This window comes from Aulostomus chinensis, chromosome 14, assembly GCF_037954235.1.
Source record: "Aulostomus chinensis isolate RoL2024-O1b breed Wild chromosome 14, RoL_Achi_v1.0, whole genome shotgun sequence".
NCBI lineage: Eukaryota > Metazoa > Chordata > Actinopteri > Syngnathiformes > Aulostomidae > Aulostomus > Aulostomus chinensis.
The window spans coordinates 16,129,332-16,155,272 of record NC_141333.1 but is presented as its reverse complement, the minus strand read 5'-3'; the positions used below and the strand labels follow the sequence as shown (position 1 = coordinate 16,155,272).

Here is a 25,941-nt window from a genome sequence, read left to right as displayed (position 1 = left end):
ATGTGCAAAAATAAAACTCCTCTTATATACTGACATTAACAATTTTCTGAATTCAATGAGAAAGTTGTACATTCATTTGTTTGGGGAAAACATCTTCCCATCTAACTAGTAAAACCAGTGCAGTGAGCAGAGCAAGCATTGTGTGCATTGTCCCTCTATTCTCAGGAAATAGATGACAAAGGAAAATGGGGCAGAGTGACAACTAAGTGGATCCTCTCTCTTTGATCTAGCAAGCCTTTGATCTATTCAGTGAATGGAAGTACAAATAGAAGCATTTGCTCTTAAATGAGCGTCATCAAGCCACATTTGGGATCTTGTTCAGCTTTTCTACTCTGCCTTGGTATTCAGAGTTGAACTCTGCTCTTACTTCACCTTTCTTTCCTGTCTGCTTTGCTCCCTGGCCTTCACTCCTGTCCTGTTCCTCCTTTTTATTTACCACAACAAAGGAATCCACTGAACCACAAGAGCTTGATTGAGTTCTCCATTTAGGTATAAATCATTATAATGTCTAATTCAGCTGGTCTTTGTGGGCACAATGATATTCATCATACTGGCAAAACGGTGTTGAACGGCTACTTAGAGTGGGTTGATGAGAATCTAATTAAGATTAATTGTTATCCCTTGTAAGTAGCTAAATCTTTGACCCCTCTCGTTTATTCAGCATGTTCTTGTGGGCTGTCCCAGTGCAGAGAGCCTCTTTGATAAGTATTTGAAGGGGTGAAACGCAATAACAGACTCTTAAACCTTAATTTGTTTGCATTTCGCTGCTTTGATTCAGCAGCAGATTTAGTTACTGTCATTTGATCATCATTGTCCTACCTGGCCACTTTGCTATTCACAACAATGTCCATCATAGTGGATGGAATTTTTTTGTGGCTCATGCCTATATATGTATTTATCATGTGTTCACAAGCAAATAAAGGTGCAAATTAATAATGTAGGTTGCTTTTGGATGAAGGAGCCTGGTGTTTTCCCAGGAAGTAACCTATTACTTTTATGAATATTTAATTACAGTAGCTAATGAATCCAGACGGTCGACGCAATCATAACCAAGTAACAACCCCCTTGTTGCTCTGGGGCTGCTGGGCCCTGATAATTTCCAACCTGATTACTGCCGACGATGTTAGACAGTGATTAGTTGATTAACGGCAGTTGTCCGTTTTGTTGAATAGTTGTTATTAGTGAAGACAAATGCAGACTACAACGTCTAAAGGACGCTGACAGATGCCAACAGAGTGCTGTCACATCTTATGGAATAATAGACTGCTATTTTGAATATTTAATTTGTGCCATAGCACTGAACCATCTTTTTGTCTCATCTATGCTCATTGGCCCCCCTTTGCGAAATCACATGCATTTGTTTCTTAAATCATATTTGATTCAGGGTTGACAAATCAGTCGGGTATTGCTTCACGCAGTTCTGCTTCCAACTCAGAAGAGGTCTCTGTAGCTCAAACGTTCTTCCTTTACGAGTGCTTCTAGTACTCGTTCCATTTCTTGACATACTCCTTGATTATTGCAACACTTTATATTTGGGATAACACTTTTCATATCATCTCCAAATTGTTGAGAATGCAGGTGGAAAAAAAGCACCGCGTCAGAATTTGATGTATTGTCTTGTCTATCTGTGTTTATAAAAGGAATTTGACTTCATTTTTTCCATTATCTTATTAGTACTTTCTAGGGCTGTAATCAACCAAAGAAATTCTTGGTTGACTGAAGCCCTCAAATTTAGACTAAAAATCGACTAATTTTATTTTTGAAAAATATACTGTGTCAACTAGGGCTGGGCGATATGACCAAGATTTTATATCCCGATATAGCTCATTTTATATCCTGATACGATATACATCACGATATAGCACATTTTTGGTAAATTCAATGAATGAACAGTTGATTTTATTTTTTATTTCTTCCTCCACTTTTGCCCGGCACTCATCATATAAAGCAGGTAACACAACGCTACGGATGTGTTTTCGGCTGGGCATTTCATATCTAGGGTCGAGTGTTTGCACTAACTCAAGAAACCCCCGTTTCTCGACCGTGTAGATTGGAATCATATCTTTACAGATGTGCCAACCCTAACGGCCATGGTTATTTCCTTCCATCTGCGGGAAGTATGGCTATATGGTGTGCCGCGGGTAAAAGCCTGTTGCAATGTCTGCGTCTGGAGTTTCTTCTCAACGTCAACGTCACTTGGCCCAGCTTTTGCTGCTTTTTCTCATTGACTCTCTCTGTATTCTTTTTCATGATTCTTTTTCAGGTGATAAAAAAGTTACTCGTGTTCGAATCTGTTGTTGGATCGGGCAGCGGCATACTTCACAAAGTGCAGTAGTCTGATCCTTGTCGGTCTTTTTATATCCAAACCACCGCCATATGACAGAAGTTCCCCCTCTTTTAGGTACAAGCTCGTCGGTTTGCGCTGGTTGTTCGTCATCTTGTTGTTGTTTAGATTGAGAATTGGTAACGTGTTCTTCTGTGTGGCGTCCAACGTCTTCCTCCATGGCTGTTTATGTTTGAGCCGCGTGCCTGGGCTTGCCGTAAGGCGCGTCGGTGACGTAAAATACTGCCGTAAAGCCTGTTTTGCGATACCGTGATATAAACAATAAAGTTTAACATTAAACAATAGACATTTTCTATCGCCCAGACGATATATATCATGATATCGCCCAGCCCTAGTGTCAACTATGACCGACACTATCATTTCGCTCTGTACATGTCCTGCGCACAGAGCGAGACTGAACAGAGGAGCTTAGCATCGCGGCTGAGACACAAATAGACTTTTAACTTAAAACTTAACTCCTAAACACAAAAGGCAAGTCCACTGTGAGAATTTTTACAATTAAACCAATTAGACTAAAACATTGAAATGTTAATTCTGATATGTTCATATACTCAAAACTGACAGGGCAACCTAAAGGTGGACAAGTTAGCTTACCGTTTTTAGGTGATACGCCGTGTTTGTAGTGGAGCTGTGACAAGAAAACTGTTGTTGGCAAACTTTGCATTTGACTTTTTTTTCCATTATCTATTTTACTGAAATGCTGCAACACTGCAGATGTCTTTGACATGGTGGACGAGGACTGACTTTAAATGAAACCTTCAAAATTAAGTATGCATTCATCAGACCACCAGACGTTGGCCTTCGAGTTCTCTTCAGTCCGCCTGTCTCTAGCAGGTCGGGCTAGTCCAAAATAGCAAAAACAAGGGGGGTGTTCAAAGTTAGATTATCTGTGAAACAGGAATGTTTTGAAAACACCCCCATTAGCACTTGGTACTTTCCTCCCGATGAAATTAACATGGCAAAAAAATCGACCAATATGAATTTTGGTCGAGCCAGAAAGTATTGAGCCCTAGTTCTTTCACAGAATACACATGCAGCTCAAACTATATGACTGTATTTATATTATTATTAAAATCCTTTATAACATTGAAAAAGACCTGATATCATCAGACTGGAAAAAATCTGATTCAGGGTTCTATTTTTTTTCCTTTTTTTTTTTTTTTCAAAACAGCATAATTTTGTTCCTCCTACCCTTCAATTTTCTACCACATTGAAATTTTCACTACTGACAGAACCCAAAGAGGCACGCCAAACTGCCCATAGAAAGTCCCTAGCCAGCCATCAGGTGTGAACCCAGAAGCTTCGTGCTGTGAGGCAATGTGGTTGGTGAAGATGAAGTCGAGCAGCCTTGCTGGATTTTGCCCAGTACCATAAGGAGGATTGAGGGCCCAAAGAACAGCAGTGAGACGAGTAACTGGGAGTAAGGGAAAGCATGTGAGAGGCGATGATGCCAGGCTTCAATAAAACTGAAGGTGTAAGAACTGACTTAATTTTCTTCAGTTTGGAACAAAAGACACTCACCTCTCACGCTGTTCAGTGTTACCCACAAAATTTATTGTGTCTGTGGATGCTCAAAAAGTAGAGTTGAGTCTAAAATATCAACATTTTATTCCCTGTTAAGTGTTGCACTTTTTTTGACTTGATCACAAAAGTGACTCTTTCCTCTTTATGTATATGCTCGCAAGTCATTTATTGATGTGTGGGGAAGTATAAATGTGACTATGTGAGCGGGATGGCACACGCGCTTGGCAGGATGGTTGTTCTCCTCGTGAGTGTTAATCGTGACTTACCGGCTTAAGGAAGTCACACTTCCCTGGATGATCCCCATGTGCTCTGGCAGCCATTGATACTAAGACCACCAACATACAAGCAGGCAGTCCTCCCTACTCTGTACCACAGACTGCATTTACTTCTCATCCAATGTGTTTGCAAGCACATGTTGGAGGCTATAACTTACAACACACTTCTTGTGTTTTTGAAGTGAGAGAGACACACAGTTTGTTAACCTCTGACAGTCAGAAAAGTGACTCATACTGCCAGAGACAGCGGCTGGCATTGAATGTTGCAGAAATATTTTTAAAATTCTGTTTCTAACCAATCTCACAAAGTCACTGTTTTACCACTGTGCGTGTGTGTAGTTTTTACAGATTTTACAATAACATTAAATGTCCTAATCTCTATGCATTGAGCTTTTGCTTCAGGCCACCCAGAGAGACAGAGATGGAGGGAGGGGTCTATAAAAACCATCAGCAACCTCTGAAGTAATTATACAGATTTAATTACTTGGATTTAACCGATAAGACTGTTTCTTTCTTTCCGACTTCTAAATAACCAGAGTATAAAAATGAACTATTTGTGTGCCACATCTCGTTGAATGAGCTCCTTGTGTCTGCTGTGCTGCAGTGGGCTCATTTTTATCCCTCTTAACTCTTATCTCTCAACTGACATCTTCATCGCCTCCCTCCCCCCTCTCCTTAGAGTTTAGGGGTAGTTGGGTTTTTTGTTTTTTCTGTGTTCTGGTAATGAGAGGTCTTACAGGAAGGGAATATCTGGGATCACTCTTCAAATAATCATTATCGATTATACTCAAGAGGCTGGCTGGAGGGATGAGTTTGGGGAGTAGGGGGCAGCAATAAACACTTTTTTGTTGCTTTGAGACAGGGTCTGGCATGGTGCCACTGGATGACTTGGCAACAGGTGGCACTGGGGACTGGATTGTGAATTATCAGAAGGTGTAGAAAATGTGGTGACCTTTAGAAAAGGGAATGTGAAGAGGTTAGGTGAGGTTGTTTGGAGCAGGTCTCAGAACGATCACAGGACCCCTTCAGCTGAGCTCTTCAGTATGGTTCCATACACTTAAACATTAAACCTACACTTAAACAGATAAACTGGATAACTAAATTGCATAACATAATAATGTTTCTGCCTTGTCATGCTGTTTCAGTTTTCTTTTGAATTTGTCATGTGTCATCTCGTTGCCCCCCCACCCATCCACCACCACTATGGCTGGGCACAGAAATCGTGCCCCTCCCGCTTCTAAAAACTGTTCTGTTTTCACTTAGACTGCTGTTGTAGTCGTCTCTGCCTTGAGTAAGGCTTGTGTGCTAAAGAAAGGTACAGATTCTGTACTGCCCTTTTTTTTTCAAAAAAGAGCCACTGTTACTGACCCTGACACACAATCATTATGTCTACTGGCAACATTAAACCTAAAAACAAGACATCAAGACAATTACAGGCAGTAATATGACTTTTTTTGATACTTTAGGGATGGGTCATAGTCAAATATGCATAATGTCCAGTGAGAACCTGCCATTGTTTGCAAGAATTCGGGCCGAAAACGGTCTTTCAGTAAAACCGCACAGGGCTGTGATGGTGATGATGGTTCAAGGCAAAAGCGAGACCAAGATGTACAACCCAAATAAGTGTTATGGGTTCTTTGAAACTTCAAAAACAACCACTTGTGATACCAAAAGGATTTAAATTTTCAAAGTTATCACAGTAACTGTTAGTCTTAGCTTCTAAAAACACAACAGTCACATTCTTAAATAATCTACCATATGTCCTTGAGTGTAATTTATTCTGCCTCATCTATCGTCAGAAGATCCTGCATTGTTTTAAAGCCTCCCCACTGCACCAGCTGTCAGTGTTGGACTAAATGCAGCTGTAGGATCTCAGTTTAGCTGTCGCTTCATCTGCATGCAACATACTCATATTGATATTCAGCCGAGTGTCTTCTCCTCAGACGCTGACTACTAAATAGATATTCAACCCACATTTGAAGGATTCATATGAAACCTGTGTCACACTAATCCCTTGATGTCCTGGCCCCCTCAACCAGAGACTTCACAGTCAGCAACTGTAGTACGTAGTATGAACATCACCGCTGAACCGCAGAACTCGATAAATAGAAAAACAGAGTTTAGTTTCTCTTGCTCATGCGTGTTACCATGCATGTGTTTCCTCTCTTTTGCTCTCTTTCTCCTCTTGTTTTCTTTTTGGTCGTCGGGCTTCTACTCATTTGCTTTGGCCTATCTAGACAGTATCACACTGGCAGCCTGAGGGTAAAATGGCCTCCCTTTTGTGTGTATTGGCTACATGAGCGGTGAATATGTTGGGTCTCTGTCTCTCTCACACACACCCAGACACACAAAGGCCCTCTTATTTAGACCCTCGTGAACTCTATTAGGATTTATTACCTCAGCTTTGTCCCCAGCGAACACAACTGGCATATGTTCGGGATTGGGGGCAAACTAGATGAGGAATGAAGGGAAGAGGGGGAAAAAAGGTTAGAGTTTGATTAGTTTGGGGCAAGGGAGTGTTACTGAAAGATATGCATTGCGGAGTGCTGAGAGATTGGATTGATTCAGCTGTCAAACTGGTGAGATTTGTGGGATATTTGCTAAGCTTGCAGTGTGGAACATCAAAGTGAGTCAGTTATGCTTTAGGGTATTTTGATGAGGCTGATATATGGTCAAAGCGCACATACTAGAGCGAGCTAAAGATTTCTTCTTAGACATTATTCTCATTATTTCATCCAGCTTTGGTTAGCAAAGCAGATGTAAAAACGCCAGCTTTTAACTTGGTATCTGTATGTTTAAAAACAACTAAGCATATTTCCATGTATTTATATGGTTTTATGTGGGTAGCAGAGAGATTAAAGTGTTGATAGACTTGCAGAAAGCCTTCTGCCTGTGTCCATAGTCTATACAGGTCTGTCCTGTCCCTCCTGTCTTTGTATTGGACACACACACACACACACACCCATACTTAAACGTCAGTAGCCTGTGGCTGGTATCATGAAGGGACTTCTTGAAAATATTGTGCAGAAGGTTTTCAAAATGTATCAATATAAAATGCTAAACCATACTCTGGAACAAGTAAAAGCCTTCATTTAAAATAGTTTTCAAGTAAACAATGAAAAAGTGTTTGATATTTGATTTAGTCATGTAAAGTACAAATTTACATAAAGTGTTTGTATTTGGGGCAGTTAAACTGTTCATGTAATGAATGAGTTACATTCTTCACTTGTGCTGCTGTGTATGTACATATTGGTTTTACTGTATTGCAAAGTCTTTATCAAAGTAATTAATAGGCTCATATAAATATAGTGGAGTAAAGTGGACAGTGTTTCCTTTTGAAATGTTTGGAGCTAAAAGTGCAAAGCCGTCAATGATGCATAAACTTAGTGAAGTACAGATACCACATCATGATCCTGAAATGCAGCACATCAGTAAATATACTCGTGTACTTTACGCTACTGCCTCCAGAAACTGTCAGTTATGATGCAGATTGAATGACATTTCAACTACTACAAGTTATTTCCATCACACAGGGTCTTCTTCACAGGCTGTTTACTCTGCTCACAGACCTCCTGATGGGATATTAATTGGTTCTGTAATTAATCTGGAACATTCAGCAATGACAACCAGTCAATGATGGCTGCCAATCAATACGTACGCATTCACTCTCTGCATGGTTGGGTCTCAGCTCAGTTAGTGTGTGCTTACAAATGCTAAATCTTTAATGTATGATTGACTAACACGCGGGAAAAAAACATCAATCGTCATAATTTTTTCATGTGGTTCCTTTTAGCTGTGAATATTTCAAAATTGGAATTCCATTTCTTTTTTTACTACTAAATATCCCTGCTTTCTTCTACAGGTCATGGAGAGCATTTGTTCTTGTTAGAAGTATCATCTTGGACACAGCCAGCACGTGGGTGGCAGTTTGGGGGTGTGTAGCATAAATCATCCGGTGGTCATGTGTGAACCTGTGGTCTGATGCCCACCCTCCCCTCAGCGCTGGCCATGGACGGGGAGAACTACCTGCATCCAGAAGGCCCTCAGCTGGACAGCAGCTTGTTCTCTGTGGCCCCCTCTAACATGGAGGTATGCATACATTTGGGTAATATACACTTATTTATGTAACTGACATTTGTCATATTTTTCATTTTCTTTGCCTGTGAAAGTTCACACAATTCTGCGAAAATGGTTTGGAAAATTCACTTTTATATTCACCTATAATTGGACCACTGGGCCAAACTCTTACATTTCTCAAGTTTTCTATGACATGACTGTCTCTATAACATAAATGTGGCTCTTTTTTTAAGTAGTCACTCATAGTGATATTTACTGGGGGGGGGGGGGGGGGGGGGGACTGTCACAACATACATATGTAACACTTTGTGATAGTAAACAAAAACAGCCAACAAGGCAGATAGTAAGCAAAAAGTGTTCTGTATTTATAAGTGATACGTTTTTGTATTTATTCTTCAAGTAAAGAAAGGTGCAACAACGCACTGAATTGAAGGGGGGCTGTTGCTGCTGCTGCTAACCTGATAACAATTTGATTTATCAAATTTCTAAGATTGGAATCCATGATTAAGCCTATGTGACGTCTAAAATGCTTCCATGAAAGAACAAGAAAGGGTTGACAGAGGAATAAAATATGTACTTTTACATTTATAACAACCGTCCTGGCTATTCCAGAATACATTTCCGAGTTTACAGAAAGCGCTGTGAAGTCTCCTAAGCTCTTCCACACAAATGATTTAGGTGTTTGCGTTGTTTATGAGGTGCACCTGAATGCACCATGAAGATGGTTGTTAAAGTCATGGCCAGCACTTCTCAATATGTTGTAGAAGCACAATTGATCCAAGTTTTTAAGTAGAAATACTGTGACTGCACCGCTCACACACAGATGGTGTGATGTGTCCTGTAGGGTAAAAGCCCAAAGTTGCAAAGAACGAGTCAAAGTGCAGGTGTGCCCATTCCCACGCAGGAGTGTTTTAGAGAGAGAGCACAGTGTGCAGCTCCAAAAATAGAGCAAAGCCAGGAGCTGGTGACAGTCCGTGGCTGGAACTCTTATGTCTGATCAGACCATCCAAAGCATTCTGATAGTTTTGTAGGGCTGTAATTTAGGACCCAACCGATAAACCAGGCGACCGAAATAATTGTCCAATATTAGCCTCCCTGTGTTGAAATTGGCTTGAGCCCAAACGATTCATCAGATGGCAGATTGTAGCTGATGTAAATCCATTTTTTTTAATGCAGGCAGTGCTACACTAATGTCATTTTTGGGTAATAAAACCCTGAATATCGTTTAACACCTCAAGGTTCTGTTGTTTAGGTATGTGCTTCAATAAATGGTATCAAGCCATTTCCTGTGTCACTTATCTTGTGTGTTTTCCTGACACAAGGTAGTTGGGCACCAAATAGACTCACTTGGAACTCCCGATGAATCATCTTATAATGTGTGACTGGCCCAATCACTTCTCATTGGTGTCGGGTGTAAACCACAAAACCCTAAAGTTTCCTAAAAGAAGGCAGCAAGTTGTGTTCTGTAAACCTGTCTTGCGTCGATGCTTGTGACTTCACATGACAGATTTCCATTCTGTGTGTTTTAGAGTTCATTATATGCCTCCTCTGTTTCCTGGGGATCCCTCTCTCAGCAGGCTGGATACAGCATACACTGCCCTATGCAATCTGGAAACCAGTAAGTTTGTGAACACTTTCATACATGTTTCAGAACACTGTGCTTCATCATGCGTTAAGGAGGACAGAATATTCTAAGTCCAGACAGGCTGAGTTTAAAGCAGCTCTGACCATGTGTGCTCTGGCGTACATGGTTCAAGACTGAAAGAGAAAGTAGACAATTTGTCTTCCTACTTTGAGCGTAGTTTAATGTTATGGGTGTCTAAAGAATATATTTCATAAAATATATATTTTTTGACAGATGAAATATTTTCAAACATCCTTTTGGCAAACAAATTTTGAATTATTTCTTGACCTTCTTCGGAGTTTCAAAAATACAATCCTTCATGTTGCCATATTTCATATAGGGAATGAAACAGGATCATATTCAACTCAATATTTATTTCAACACATAGTTTTATTCAGAAATGTTTATTATGAATTGTTGAATTCTTATTGTTCCGTAATTGTATTGCATACAACTGGAGTGACCTAATGCAATTAAACCAATGAGCCACTTCAATCCTAACAAACTACCATTTCTGGTCAAATATTATCGGTGGCCTTTGTCAGTGCTCCCCCATGTCTTGTTGCAGTTGGCCTCATTCTGGAGATTCACCTCAATATCTGCCCATGCTTGGTTTTTATGACCTCATTGCTAAATGAGAGGTGTCTCTATCCACCTCAGAAGTGTGTGTGTGTGTGTGTGTGTGTGTGTGTGTGTGTGTGTGTGTGTGTGTGTGTGTGTGTGTGTAAGAGATGTCATTCTAACACAGCAATTTGAGTGAACAATATAAATACGAAACCGCATTCAATTAAAGTGTGCAACTCTGAGACAGCATCGTATCTTTCCCCAGTTATATGCTATTTTGGAATCAAGTGACCATTCATCTTATTTCTGGAGGCTGTTTCCAATGTTAGGCTATATCTCTAACCCAGAGTACTGTGCACGTTGTCTGTCTTAAGCTTTACATCTCAAGTTAAAGTGAAGTATTTGTTCAAAATAGTGTTTGACTCTGAATGCTTCACTCACCAAAGACCAGGGTAAAAAAGGAACATGTCAGTGGTTGCCTGAGAAAACTCCAGATAGTGCTTGTATTAATACACAATTTTAGATGCATTAACACAGTGTATAAAGAGAGCTTTTTGACACTTCAAAATGTAACCTGCTGTCTGCCTTTACAGACAGTCGGCATTGCCTGCAGCTAGACCATGACTCAGACACTTGGTGCACCCTGTTGATTGCAGGAGGGTTCGGTTTCATGATTATGCTGGCAGTAAGAAAGAGTGCTTTTCAGGAGACCCAGCATGTTTCTTTGAATCTGCCAGTGTTTGATCAAGTAAACATCCATGCCTTGCTATGCATGTACTGTCACTGTTGTTGATGCAGTTGAAATATTAGTTATAATTTGATTCGGCTGATATACGTGAATGGGAAAGAATGAATTCATTCACAAAGTTGTGTGGAATAGTGTACCTTAACAAAGAATTTAGCCTCGTTAAATGGGGAACTTCAATTCAAAGACTATAAAAGAAAAGAAAAAAAAGAGAGAACAACATCACCTTAAACTTCTCTTACATACAGTATATGTGTGTGTGTGTGTGTGTGTGTGTGTGTGTGTGTATGTATGTGTATATATATATACATATATATATATATATACATATATATATATACATATATATACATACATATATATACATATATATATATATATACATACATATATATATATATATATATATATATATATATATATATATATATATATATATATATATATATATATATATATATATATATAATTTCTTCTTTGTTCAACTGTTGCAACATAAGGTGTCATCACTGAACCACATAGTAAAGACATAGCGTAGTTCTGACAATCCAAGTCTATAATTTGGAGATTACAAATCCTCAACAAGGTTCAAATTAAGGTCTGTCTGCAGCTACTGACTTCATCGTATGAGTAGGTTACATGTGCACCAACAATAAGTCAATCAGTTGCTCTGGCTTCAAGCCTCTAGCCAGCGTTGTACTGTTGGAAAGCAGCTGATGCTGTTTTGCCAAGGCTTCACTGTGCTAATATCCCTGCCATATCAGTGTTAGATCTAGTGCCAGAAAGGGGATTTCCAGTGTGAATGTTTACTACCATTTACATTACTATAAGCTCCCTGAAAACGGGAGAGATTATTTTCCTCCGTGATTTCACTATTCCGTTTTTTTCTCCATTAACAATTATTACAGTGGTTTTATGTTGCTTCCAATATGCCAGCCTACATACCAGGAAGAATACTTAATATAATAAGCCATCAATAGTTGTTTCTGAGGGTAATTATTTTTTCATGTTCATGGGAAATTCAACAACAACAAAAATCATAGGGACATGTGTTTTCGTACACTCTGGCCAGGACTGGTCTTTCATCCACTTGTGTTATGAACTTAAATCAGTCATTCTCCCTGATCTCTGACCCATGGTGAGGACACAGAGCCAAATCCTGTGAATAGCTCTGGCCAAGCTCATTCCCTCTGAGCCTGAGCCCTGGCACATGATTGGAAGAAAAGTAAGTAGGACTGTACTGTCACCATTCCACCTTAAGAGGGTTTTAGTTTTCCTTTCGTTTTAGGTGTGCAATATAATGACTTGTTTTCTGGTCAGAACTGAAAATGTCTTAGGTATCATCCTCAGTCCTGTTTCTGATGTTAATTTTGGTGAGAGGAGAATGGTCGATATTGAGGAAAGTTGGAGCTTGGATCTTCGAATTAGGTATATCCTGTTTTGCTTGACTTTCTTGCAGACATCTTCTAGAGTGCTAGATCCCGTCAGCATTATCATTTGTTCTTATCATGACACATTCTAATCACCTAATTTAGGGGTTTTTTTTGTGCTCTTCTGACGGTGCTGACGGCTATGGTTGTACTTGACAGCTCTAAGATGTACATTTCTTAAGTGCATGTTGGCAAAGCACATCAGTGAGGAAAAACAGTATTTGTGAGTTCTACCTGGGTAAGCAAAGGTTAAACAAGCTAAGCCTTACCTCTCTTCCCCCAGGCAATACCACTCGAACAGCAGCGCGAACACCACCACTCCGGATGTGCACATGGCCATGTACCCGGGATTCTCTGACATGGATTTTTCTGGCCTCAACCATCCTAGGAATGGCGAATTCTCCCAGGTTGGTGTCACAAGAGTCAAATTTGCATTTAAGTTACACTGACAGTTTGTAATGCAGATAAGAGCCAGTATAAAAATAATTTAAAAAAAAAACCCTCACATGTGGTCCGACAAATTCGAGTTAATTACAATTTTCATTCAGAAGTCTCTCTTGCAGTTTGTGCCTCCCTTTTACTAGTTTATCAGAGGGAATGACCTTGCCCTACACCCAACTCTTTCATCCTGTCCCACTCGTGTATTCAGCTCCACTTAATGTACCACAGAGCAGACTGATTAAAGCCTAGTGTTGTCTAGACGACTGCAATACTACCTACCCCATTCATGTCAAGACTTGTCATTAATAGAACGCTCTAATTTAACATTCTTCTGCACTTTGACACAGCACCCCCAGAAATCAATGTTAGGTAAACTTAGAAGTCATTCTCGGTTTCTTGCGTGGAAAATGAGATATCTCAAGGGGTGTATCAAGATGTAAAAGTTCTGTTTTTAAAGCTTTTGCAAACTGACAGAATGTTTCTGTGCACTTTTTTGTCCGCCCTGCCAATTTGTTCCGGCAAGTCAACTGATACAGATCAGTGCATTTCTAATCTGAAGTCTATTTGGGCTGAGATGATTTAGTGTCTGAAGGAACCATATTAAAAAACAATGATGATGAGTTTTAAATGAAGGCAATCACGGGTTACCAAATGGGCTGGAAGTATTTTCATGAAAACCATGTCGGAAGGGGGTTGCAAAAGAATACAATTCCAAACACTATGCTGTGAATATAACTAACCTGGTAAATGCCAATAACCTGGATTGTATTTCACAACCAATTCAAAATGTTTCTTGTTCAAAGAGCAGAGAAAACACACACCCAGAAATAGAGAAAAATTTTTAAAAATATATATATATTATCTAAAATTGAAAGCACTCAGAGTACAGACCTACTTAAAGGAGCAGACTAATCCTACCCTAGGTGGTGCTAGAGAACAACCACCAACCGTAATATATATTGTTGTAAATCATGTGACAATGTTTATGTTGTGTTTCTTACCTAAAGGCTTACATCCAGTAACCACTAGGTGGTGCTATTACTCATCATGGTAACAGCTTTTAAACTAAAACTCGGTCTTCACATAGCCCATCACCAATTACTTAAGTTGTCTCTGATGAAATGTGAAATGGGTCTGGTCAGCCCACTTAAAGGAGGCATTTCTGTTTGCTAGGTGGTGCTATAACTAAAATCTCTGAGAACTAAATGGGTTCTTCTTTGGTGGGTTCTTTAATGGGTGCTCCGTGTGCCACCACAAGTCCAATTCTTCAGAGTGAGAGAGAGAGATAAAACTAAAACTACTATTTTCAGAGCTTGAGAACTAGAATTGTTGTTTGTTAGTTTGTTTTTTTGGTTTGCTTTTACGAATATTACACAAACTCCTTAAATTGAACTCCACCATATTTTTTTTCTATTGATAAAGTCATGGTTGTAAATTGTTGAATAATTAAGCACATTGAATAGTAAGCAAGCATTAATGTTCTGCCAAGTGATGAAGAAAATGCATTATTTGTTAAGCAAGCTTATGACACTGGCTCCAGTGTGATACAGTGTACATTTCATTCGACACACAGAAACACCTGAAGGAAAAAAAATCAAATATTTTGGAGGTTTGGAGCATATATGGATTCTTATGTTTGCCATTAGTTTATTTAAGTCATGTACCATAAACCATTTAAAATTATCGGACATTCTCAGATAAGTGTCCTACTTCTTTACACACTTTTCATATCCGTTTGAAGCCTGATTAAACAGGCAGTACTGCACTACCACCTCATAATATTTCATTATAACCCTCAAGAGTGTCAGTCTCTGTGTCCAGCTGTGGATGAGTCCCATTTCTCTGTGGAAAGATTTAAAAGATGCATGAAAATATTTGTTATTAAAAGTTTAGCAAGAAGCTTCTTTATTACAAGTATTTGTATCACTTATGTGGATTGAGGTTGTGATCATGCTGGGTTTCCCTACTTCTTGTTGCCGATGTGTTAGCCTGTCTTTCCATAGCTTGCTTCCAGACAAATAACCATGAGGAGTCATGATTACATGAGATGTTTTTGTTTTGATTTATTAATCTGACTGTATAGGAAGAAACTATTGCAGTTGTCCTTTTTTCTGTTTTTTAAATTTAAACTGGCTTCTTACTCGTTTATACATGAGCAGCATTTTTGGTTTCCTGGTATTGCAGACATTGAATGTTATTGCACGTGCATGCGCGCATCTGTGTGTGTGTGGGTGTGTGTGTGTGTGTGTGTGTGTTTTCTTGTTCTTGCTAGATATTGAGGACTCTAATACATATTTAACCAACAGAGTGAGGACATTTTAGCCAGTCCTTACATATTCAAAGGGCTGTTTGAAGTTCAAGACTTGGTTTTAGGGTCTGAGGTTAGAATAAGTTCATGGTTAGGTTTAGGGTCAGGCAGTCAGGTTAGGTTTAGGGTGAGGCTAGGGAATGTATTTTGTCAATGAAAGTCCTCACAAAGATATAAGTGCAAGGGTGTGTGTGTGTGTGTGTGAGAGAGACAGAGTTTGTTGTTTTTTCAGCTGTTCTTCCTGGTTTTGGACACACCCTGCCATGTGAGGCATGCAGAGAAAATATAAGTCACAGGGTCATCATGGCTCGTCCACCACTTCTCTGCCAGCTTGCATCTTCTTTCTGCTTCTTTTTTCTCCATTGCCATACCGAGGGTTGTTACCCAGGAGCGTAATCAGAGATCTTGGTTTCTTGTTATGTTTGCACATTTGAACCAAGATAGGGTAACATTTAGGTAGGTGTGACTGGATAGTGTTACTGATGTGATTCTTTAGTTGTCAGGTGTATTTACAGTACCTCAGCCATTACCCTCTTTCAATTACAACTGTAATTAGTGCAAACTGTTTTGGTTTGCACAGCTTCCCACTGTGTGATAGTTTATTGCACAGCAGAGCTCAGCTGCAATACTATTGCATGCTAGGGGCAGGTTGACAGGCTATCTTGATGGTAAATGGGAAGACTAGAGCAAAATTGTGTTAAATGAATAGACCTCAGTATTTATTTTGTACATTACTGATATAATAGCACAGTAAATGGCTTAAGAGGAATACGTGGCCAATGTGCAATGATGTGTATGGTCACATTGTCTTTACCCCACATGTAGATGCTTTGAACATAGCTATTGGAGATATTGTCAGTACAATAAAATGGTCTGAAAATGTCATAATAATCATTTATAATCATAAATTATGTTGCAAGTATTTTACAGTAAGTCATCATTTTATTTATTTTTTTAATTTGTATTTTATTTGTGTTCAGAATCTCTCATACACGTATTTCAATTGTTCAGATTCCATGTAAGACAGGGACAAAATACTTCTTTTGGACATTTGTTGATTCATTTTTTTTTTAACTTCTATGCTTGATTAATACAAAAAAGAACAAACAAAACCAATACCATAGCAACAAAACTTAAAATAAAATAGGGAGAAATCATTTTCAGTAACTGAAAGAAATGCATTCAGGCCATCTGTCTGTGACATAGTTGCACCACTTTTGTCAGTCCTCAAGAAATGTTTCCATTCTTTGGTTATCATCATTTTATTATTAATTTCAGTGTCTTAGTAGTTAAATCACTTGAAGCTTAAATGATAAGTAGAGTAGAGCTATTATTATTATTATTACTATTATTTTTATTTTTATTATTATTAGGCTATTACGCTGCTCTTATGAAATGCTTATTACTTGTGTTGAGACAAAATTACACGGATCTGTTCAGGAGACATCAAAGCAAATATACATAAAACCCATAACATAAACAATTATCAAAACAGCAAATTAAGACAGAAGAATGGGTTATTAATGATAAAAAAACTTCATCGATTTAAACTAGACTTCAATACTATTGATACTATCAAAACAGGTTACTGGCGCTGTGCTTTTACAGACATCGAAACTTAAAATCATTCAGCCCTGCTGAAAGAGTTGTGCACTGCCACACTGACGTGCAAACCTGCTTAAGCCCATGTGGGGCCCTTTGTGGATTTCAAGCATGTACAACTTTATGCAGCATATAAAAATGAAAACAAGACTTACTGGAACACACTCACAAAAAAAAAACAGAAGTCCTTCACTAACCACTCCAAAGCAAACCTCAAAGACTGAGCAGCACCTGCAAGCATACACATGAACGCACCTACTCATCTCTAGAAATGTTATATTAAAGTGAACGCAACATCTGCAATACCTTGATAAAGACTTTTAAATAACCCCCATATTTTTTTATTTTCCTTAAAAGTTACTTGGTTTTGAAGATTTTTGCAAAGGGAAACATTCTATGCTACTGGGTTGAATTTTGATATCATTAAAGATTCTCTTGTTCTTCTTGTTTTAATTTCTTTTGGCAAGCCAATCAGTTTATAAATCTTCCAGCATTTCTCAGTTCCTTCCTTATGAGAAGCTCTAACACATCGAGATGGCCCAGTTTACTGGAAGATCTGAAAGGTTAATTTCAAGACTTGTGCACCTTGTGCATCCACTCTTTTGTATCAGATTGATGCTGGATGGTTCAGACCATTCTCTTTTCTACGACTCTGAATATTGAATTAAAAAAAACTGCCTTGAGCCATTTTGAGATCATAATAGCTAAGCATCATTTGACAACTGACTTTGAAACTAAAGGTAGAACTGAGTGACCCTGAGAACTGGAATCAATACAGAACAAATGTGTTTTTGTGTCATTTCTGAAGCCAGGCAGGGACCCTTCCGTCTTTAGTCTGTGAAAATGGTGCAGTGATTCATCCATTCCTGCTGGTGTTTCATATCGCACCAAATACAATCACACTCACACACACATGCGCACGCGTATACCCGCACGCGCATTATGCAGAGGATTCCCACTCGTATTATGATGACACCATGGACAGGCGCCACACCGTCTCAGAGTCTGACTCCCTTTCAATCCAGCCGAGATGGACATTACAGTTCCTCACAATCTTGTCTTGATATTGTGTGTTCCTGGAAGCTGGGTGTGCAGTTAGACCCCTTCATTCCACTATTGAAACAGATTAGGCATATTATTTTTTTTTAAATATTTCAAAATATATATAGTATAGTATTACTGCTTCTTTATCAGATAAGCCAATATAGTGACACTGGCTTCGGTTAGCATTTTGGAGTTATTGCAATAAATTCATTTGCAGCCAGATTCCCAAAATAAATAATGACCCCAATTCCAGTAAGTGGGAGAATGACCATTTATGATGAGATATTTCTGTTTAATTGTACGCAGATAGAAGTACTGGATGAAAGAGAGTCTGGAGAGCAACGTTTGCATCATGCACCTGACCTGTTGATACATTTCAGACCCCTTCAGCTGTCTCCTTGTTATTTTTAAGCTGTCCGTAATATTTTTAGCATTACATCTATTGGAGGACCACGTGAGAACTATAAATGTGATTTTGAAATCGTTTCCTGTGCACATAAATAACAGCTAAATTGATTAGGAACTATTTTGATTGGCTGATTGACAACTCGAATGGGCTGTGATCTACAGTTGCTTTCTCGTGAGTGACTCCTCTCCCTATTTTTCTACTTAGCAACTTATTTGCTTCATGCTTATTGCCTTTCCCATCATTTTGCTTTAGTTAGGGTATTTTTATTAGATAGTTACTGGAACAGTGGTCTTGATATTGAGCCTAAAAAAGCCTGATAGAAAGACAAAAAGCAAGAGTATGAAGTAAGACAGACAGGCAGCCAGGCAGGGAATCAGTCTCTAAATATAATAATCATTAAATAGTGGCCCAGGGCCATTACATATAGCGGTAAGCAGCGGGGTGTGAGGAGTGGCCAGGTCCACAGCGCAATACTGTTTACACTACAAATGCGGTTGAGTTACACCATGTACAGTAAAATGGGCTTGACTGCCAGTAACTCTAGTCACTTACCAACAAAAGCATCATTTCCTGAAAGCTCCTCCCCTCCTCCCTCCCTCTCCCCACCTCTCCCCTCCCCTCTGCTGCTTTCTCCCTCTCTCACAAGCCACCTTTTTGAGCTGAGAGGGACTAGTCCACAATCACTATGACTTAGCCCTCTATGCAAATACCTGATTGCCCTGGCAAAGCAGGAAGCATGTTTTAGAATTGTTTATGCCTCTGTTTGTGGGAGAAACAGACCATTGAGTGTCAGGCCAGAGCGTGCCTCCAATTGAGTCAGATGTGTGTGTTGAGCCAGAGAGGAGCGGTGAAAGGGCTAGTGAGTTGGGTTGAAGTGTACCATCTGTAAGGTGAATACCAACACATGGAAGAAGCTGTCAGACTCAGGGATTCAAGGTGAAGCAGGAGTGTATGTGTGTGTTTTCCCTCCACACTGCAGCGTTTGGACCCATGTCTCTCCTGCAGTTCTGGACTAAATTATATTCACAGCTGGGACGCCCCCTTCCCAAGGTACTGGTACCGTTTGCTTCTCTTCTTTTTCAGATTTTATACTGTATCACATCTCACTGTAAAAAATCGTTGTTTTTTGTTTTTTTTAAATAAACATTTTATGGTCTGTATTTGAAAAGCACGAGTGTACATGAGTAAATATCAGTAACAGAAAGCCGTTCATGTGAAGGCTCCTAAATAAGGAACTTTTAGATAGGACTATTAAGCATTTCATTACATTATTATGGACCTTATCTGTCTAACTTAAGACTCCTTTTTTGAATTTTGAAAATATTGCTGCATAGTTTCAGTCCTAGTGGAGGTAGGACTATGATCTCCTTGGACTCTATATTTTCTTTTGTTGCTGGATCTACTTTTCAGTTGATCTCCAATTCCTGTTTTATTAAATTTTGTTGGAACAGTGCTGGCAGCTGACAAAAGTTAAATTTCAATACATTTCTCCAATTAGTTTCTCATATATAGCTGTGAACAGCTCGTGTTCTGAGCCATGATATCGATTTAAGAAACAGTCTCAAAAACTTAAGAATGGAAAAAAAAAAGGCTTTGATTTGGTTCACTATTGAAAAGTCAGCCAGTTTAACCAGTCAGCAAGTCATGCTGTGAATGTTGCTAGCAGGCCAGCAGCCTGTGTGTGTGTGTGTGCTTAGCACTCAGGTTGTCATCCTCAACCAGGAACTATGACAAATAACTGCCTGTCTTAGGCCTTGCTGTCTTCCAGTAAGTGCAAGAACCTGATATCTTGTTCAGATGAAAAGGACTCTCGTCTGTTTTTGTATAAAAATTGTTCGCTGGTGGTAGCGAAGTTAATGGAGTAGATCTTAATAAATCCTGTCAGCTGGGCACATTTGACTTTGTCAGTTTCAGTTCAACAGACTAAAAACCTTGCTGAGCCATCTTTTTCCACATCATTTGCAGCCTGATACAATATCAGATTGTCGAAATAATCACTGGCTTGTCAGATATCTGAAGAAGTCCCGTAAGGCCACGGGGTGCTGCAGGGCAGCCTCTGGGTGGGCACATGTTGTCAGTTTCTTGGTATTACGTCAAACCTCAAGCATGTTCTATGTGTGTAGCTTACTGGAAGTGAATTAACAATGAAGGTGATGATGAGTGATAGCATGATGGGGGGATGGGGGAGGAAGATAATAGGAGAGGGGTGTTAGTAATGCAGGCTTTTTAAAAGGTGACAAAGATTTTAGAGGCTGCTACCTTGCTCAGTATTTATCTCTTACGACATCTAGTCATGCTCCTGGAGGAAAAAAGGAAGAGCAGTCGAACTGCATGACAATATTTAGTATTGTTTGAAGCTGCCTGTCAGTCTTGCCACATAAACTAGTGATTGATTTCTTGTGTACTTTTGGAACAGAGAATTTTGTGCATCTGGCACTTTTCCTCTAGAAACACCTTCTCAGCAACAGCCTCCAAAAACATCCTTAGGTTGAATTTTGTACTCACCCGAGACATCCTAAAATACAAATGAATATGAGAAGTGGAACTCTGAAGTAGGATTAATTTTTCGGTAGTTAGATCTTTTCTGGTTGTGAAATTGTTATTGAGTAAAGCCGGGGAAATATGACCAAAACTTTTATCTTCATTGTGTCAGCATCTGTGCGTCTGTGTTATGGATTTTTTTTTTTTTTTTTTTTGTCAGCATCATTGATTGGCAATCACCCTGGCAATGATGCAGACGCACCAACAACATTCACAGCATGACTTGCTGACTGGCCGAACCAGCTGTTTTTTAATAGTGAACCCAGTGAATCTTGTTTCTCTTCCTTAATTATTTTAGGCTTAGTTTCTGAAATTGATTTAATTCTCAAATGCTACATCATGACAGGTGGATGGTGCTACTTTTAGATTAATGGAGTTTTTACTAACTTTAGAAAGCTTGGTGGTCTGTCTACATCGGACCCGACTAAACCAAGCCATTTCTATATCACCTAGTTAACATTAAGACTTTTCTTTGGTATTACTTTGTCACCTAGAGCAGCTACAGCAGCCTACTTTACTGATGTAATTAGAGAGATCTGCTGGTGCTGGCATTGCAGAGAAAGCAAGGGAAAGCACTGAAAGACCCACTCCACCTTTTTTAGCTATTTAAAGCGTTCTCAGTGGTTTTTAAATTGGGATTATGAAGTTTTTAGACAAAATCACAAACCCTGTTCAGTGCCCTCCATCACACGTGACACAGCGGGGGGATACCCCACCGGCAGGTCTTGAGAAACGTTGCCATGCTCGCTGTCCCAAACCTCCGTGTACCAGCAAACACGGAACCAGATGTGGCGGCAGGCTCCGTGGCAGGACTGCTAGGGGATGGGACATCTCTTTCCGATTGGCAACTGCCCCAGAATGAGACAGAGGACAGGCAGCCTCCCGATGCATCCTTCCCGGCCACTAGAGGTGAACCTACGGTGCTGGAGGAACCCTCTACCCGAAACGCTGGCTGTACTGGACAACCGGGGCCAGCGGGGGCCCTCTGATGGTGGGTCACCTGGTTAGGACCAGGTCTTGAGGACCTGGTGGGCAGGCTCGATTGACTTATTAGCACCCGACAGAAAAAATAAGCTTACTTGTTCAGATACAGGCTGTCCACTTGATGGTGTCTCGATGGAAGGCACATCATCCAGTTTCAAATTTAACTTGCTGGCGAAGCGCATTTTCTGCCTCAATTTGGTGAGACAGTCTTGTGTGAAGCGTTGACTGCAAACCAGTGTGTGGTTCGTTATGTTGCTATGACCAGGACACCTTATCCATTGCTCTCTCACAGCGAAGTGTTTCGGTAGAGTATGAAAGCTAATGTCATTATCTTTATTCTTAGCATTGCAACCCGCTACAGCACATATGTGCTGATCCACCATCATCTGCTCTACTCTGAGCAGGCGGAGCGGGGCAGGAGCTTGTGGCCCGCCCTGTGGCTTTGTCACGTGAAAGCCTGCCTGTCAGGGTCTCCCATTTGTTCACAGCGATTTGAATGCAGAAATGCAATTTTGAGCTTAGTTTTCTCAAGATATGTCCTCTAGCATCAGGAAAATGCTACATGAACACCTGAAAAACATGAAAAGCGGTATTTTCGAGGGAGTGGGTCTTGAAGTCAATTTCAGTAATTGAGGCTATTTTTATTTCATTGAAAAACAGAAAAGGTAATTTAAACAAATTAAATTGATATCTGTTCATTGCATTTTATTTGTACAAGCTAGCAGGGAATAAAGCAAAAACATCAGGGACCATATCCGGGGGTGATTCTTTTTCTAGGTCAGAGAGATACCATCAGCGTCAAAAGTTCAGAACAAATCAACAGAATCAAAGGATGTACAGTTATGAACATTACATGATTACAAAGCATGGCTTATCAGCCCTAATACTGAGACGATTCATCAAAGTGTAGGTTTTTCACCAACGTTAAACAATCATGGTTGAGTCCCATTGTGTTTCAAAAAAATTGCCGACATTTTCCCATGTTTGTAAAGGAGTAAATTCCAACTACAGCTGGCAGTTGATTCTTGGCTAAAAACCAGATTGGCAACTGAAGTGCAAAGAACCGACCATCCTGAGTCCCAGAAAGATAGTTTGGGTGTCAGAAGAGAGATGAGAGCAAGGTTATTGGAAGTGATAAGAGAATGTTTGTTTGGATTTACATGGAAGGTGTTGACATTTCACAGAACTACAAACATTCTTGTCATTAACTATTTGCCTCCCGTATGGCGCAAACTCTAAAAGTCTATTAAAACATGGCTTAATATCAGACTCGTCCATCTAAGAACTTCCTCTCGTAATTTTTATTTGGACTGCTCTGTCCAATAAAAATTTTCACATGAATATCACGATCACAAAAACTCAATAATAACAGGCCTCTACAAAGATACGATGTAGCAGAAAATAGCAGTTGAATAGTAGAACTGCTGTTCTTAATGCAGTTACCCATTGAACCAGCCAAATTGTCCTATTTATCCATAGAAAATTTTCAGTTATTCTCAAAATGGTGTATCATGACAGAGCATCATGCTGTTTTGAAAATTCCACCTAACTGAGATGTCATCTTGTATCAAAAAGTTGACCTTTTCCACTTTTGTAGCACAATTATTTTCTCAGGCTCAAACACAAAGATGCACACACATACAATGTGAAATGGTGTGAATCATCTTTGATTTTCTTGGCGAGGTTTTTTTTTTTTTTTTTCTTTGTTAAAGAAGTGCTTTTCTGAAGCCACCATCTTGTTTTGGATGCATGTGGACTATTTTCTTTCTTCTAACTCGTGGTTCAGACGAAACACTTAAACTAGAGAAAGCTGCAGAGATCAATGGAGTTTCAGTTGTTACTGAGAATGAGCTCTGTGGCAAGCAAAAGTTTATGAAGCTTGCCCATTTTGTTTCATGGTATAATCTTCACAAATCAACACCAATTTTTTTTTTTTTTTTTAATTTTTGAAGCGTAGATTCTATTGTTAGAAATAAAAAGCTAACACTGCTCCACAGACATGTGAGGGTGACTTCAATGTCATGACCAATAGCTTGGCACTTCTTCCGTGACAGTCAGTAATCCTGTTCAGCCATTCTTTATCAGCCACTGTTTTTAAGACACATTAATGCTTCAAAAGACACAAGTGTGATATTGACTGAGCTGCACAAGCTTAAGATGCCTTAATCGACGGTTAAAATTTACAAAAATCTACAGTTAAGGGAGGGAAGAGGGAACTGAATGTTCAACAGTGTTAATGTATTTGTATCCTTCAGGCCACCCTATTGAGACAGGCCTTTGTGAGTGCCAGCTCATCCTCAAGGCATCTGTCAGTAGGTGACTTCCTCTTGGCACCAACCAGATGCATAGATAAGATCTTTTTTCTGGCTTATTGTTCTCTCTTTCTTCTCTCCTTTTATCTACTTGTGCTGATTTTTTTTTTTTCCTTGTTAACATGCACATGTCCTTCCTTGCTAAATAGAGACATCTGGATTACCTAAACAGATGAAGACACTATCCTTTGTCTCAGGGAGGCTTGTTACTCTCGTAAATTAGTTTCTAATTGTAATCTGAAGGCTCTCCCACATAAAGATTAACCGTCATTTGAAACTCTATCACTCAGCTGCTAGCTGGGACACACGACATGGCATCCTTTTATTTTCCAGAACATACTGGAAAATTCCAGGCGGCTTGTAAGCAGCAAGCTCTCCCTGGGTTCTTTTACTCAGACTTGGCACAACATGAAAGCTTGCCTGTCCAGAGGTTGCCGGACAGGGTACGCTGCTTTGGTTTCCCTTGTTGTTCTGGAATGGGCTTTACAAGGATTACCAATTATTTTTTAACACCACAACTCTTATTATGTGAAAAACTGATCATTCCACTCTTTGGGTCTTGCACCATCCCCTCATATTGAATTTTAAATTCTGTTGCAGGACAGCTGTCGAAAAGACTCAACTTAGAAAACACAATTGAAATATTATATCGTCTGAGACAGTGGGGTCCGGGGGGAGCTCTTTATGGTCATTCTTGCAACTGTACACGTTTGCTAACCAATCAATTGGAATTTGTAAGACTTTGAAGTAATTTCTTAATACACAATTGTGTGTCCCTCTTCAGTTCATGAAGTATTGAAAATGGCCATAAAGTGTTTTTCCCTTTCATGGCCTCATCATTTTGTCCTATTTTATGTGTAATTTTTTTAAACTACATATTCATTCTTGTTCTTATTTATGGCCAGAAACGATTTCAGTAAGGCCACAGTGACCTCAACCACCAAATTCTAATCAGTTCATTCTCAAGCCAAAGTGGATGTTTGCCTCAGAGGTACAGAAGTTCCATCCAGCCAGATCTTAAGGTCTTGTGTTGAGGAGAATGGAAGGGGTGCCAGGTCACACTGACCATTCCTTTTGACCTCTGACCACCGATCTGGTCAAGGTCGTTGCCAGCACAGAGGCATAAAGATGTCACTGCGTATGCAACTGCTGTTTCATGAATGGGCCTTTTGATCAGAGCTCAGTGACTGTATAAGATGATGATAGATTTTCGGTTGTTTTCCTACTGGGGCAGCTTGAGCTGTCCTCCAAACACCAGATATACTTCTGCACACCATAGCGAATTGATTTGATAATGAAATGGAAAGAGACCTGAACTTTGACCAACCTTGTCAATGACAGATTAATCAAAGAGCTAGTTTACTGAAAGGGCTATGTCATCTTTAGGTCTGTTAGGTCAAAGAAGGGAACCACTTGTGCTGTGCTATTGAAGTCACAGCCCAGCAGATATGTCAGGGATGTGGGACATGCTGACAGTCAGGGATAACATAATCCAGACAAAAAGTGAGGCACCAACGGCTTTTCAGTTCATGGCCCCATGAACTCGCCCACAGAGACCATCATTCAAGATTTGTTGCATGAACAAGGTCAACCTCTGACCCCAGGGAGGAGAGCTTGAGGTAGAGTTTGTTTCCCTCAGCTGATCATGGTGGTGAGGCTGGGTAATCTTGGTTCTTCCCAGGCACTCGCATATACCCACTGGCTTGAAGTTGACGGG

The 25,941-nt window shown here is 39.7% G+C and overlaps 1 protein-coding gene across 4 annotated transcripts in view; it reads left to right on the top strand.

The window, feature by feature from the left end:
- Positions 1 to 25,941, top strand: part of sbno2b (strawberry notch homolog 2b) — a 57,373-nt gene that overhangs the window by 4,632 nt on the left and 26,800 nt on the right. For 2 of the 4 annotated variants that reach the window (XM_086223624.1, XM_086223620.1), the window contains exons 2-4: positions 8,006 to 8,232; positions 9,750 to 9,838; positions 12,867 to 12,990. In XM_086223624.1, the coding sequence (XP_086079750.1) occupies positions 8,125 to 8,232; positions 9,750 to 9,838; positions 12,867 to 12,990 (321 nt within the window). In that variant the 5' untranslated portion in view covers positions 8,006 to 8,124. Of the gene's footprint in view, positions 1 to 8,005; positions 8,233 to 9,749; positions 9,839 to 12,446; positions 12,582 to 12,866; positions 12,991 to 19,078; positions 19,438 to 25,941 lie in introns of those variants that run through there. The other 2 variants (XM_086223623.1, XM_086223625.1) reach the window with 2 other exon arrangements.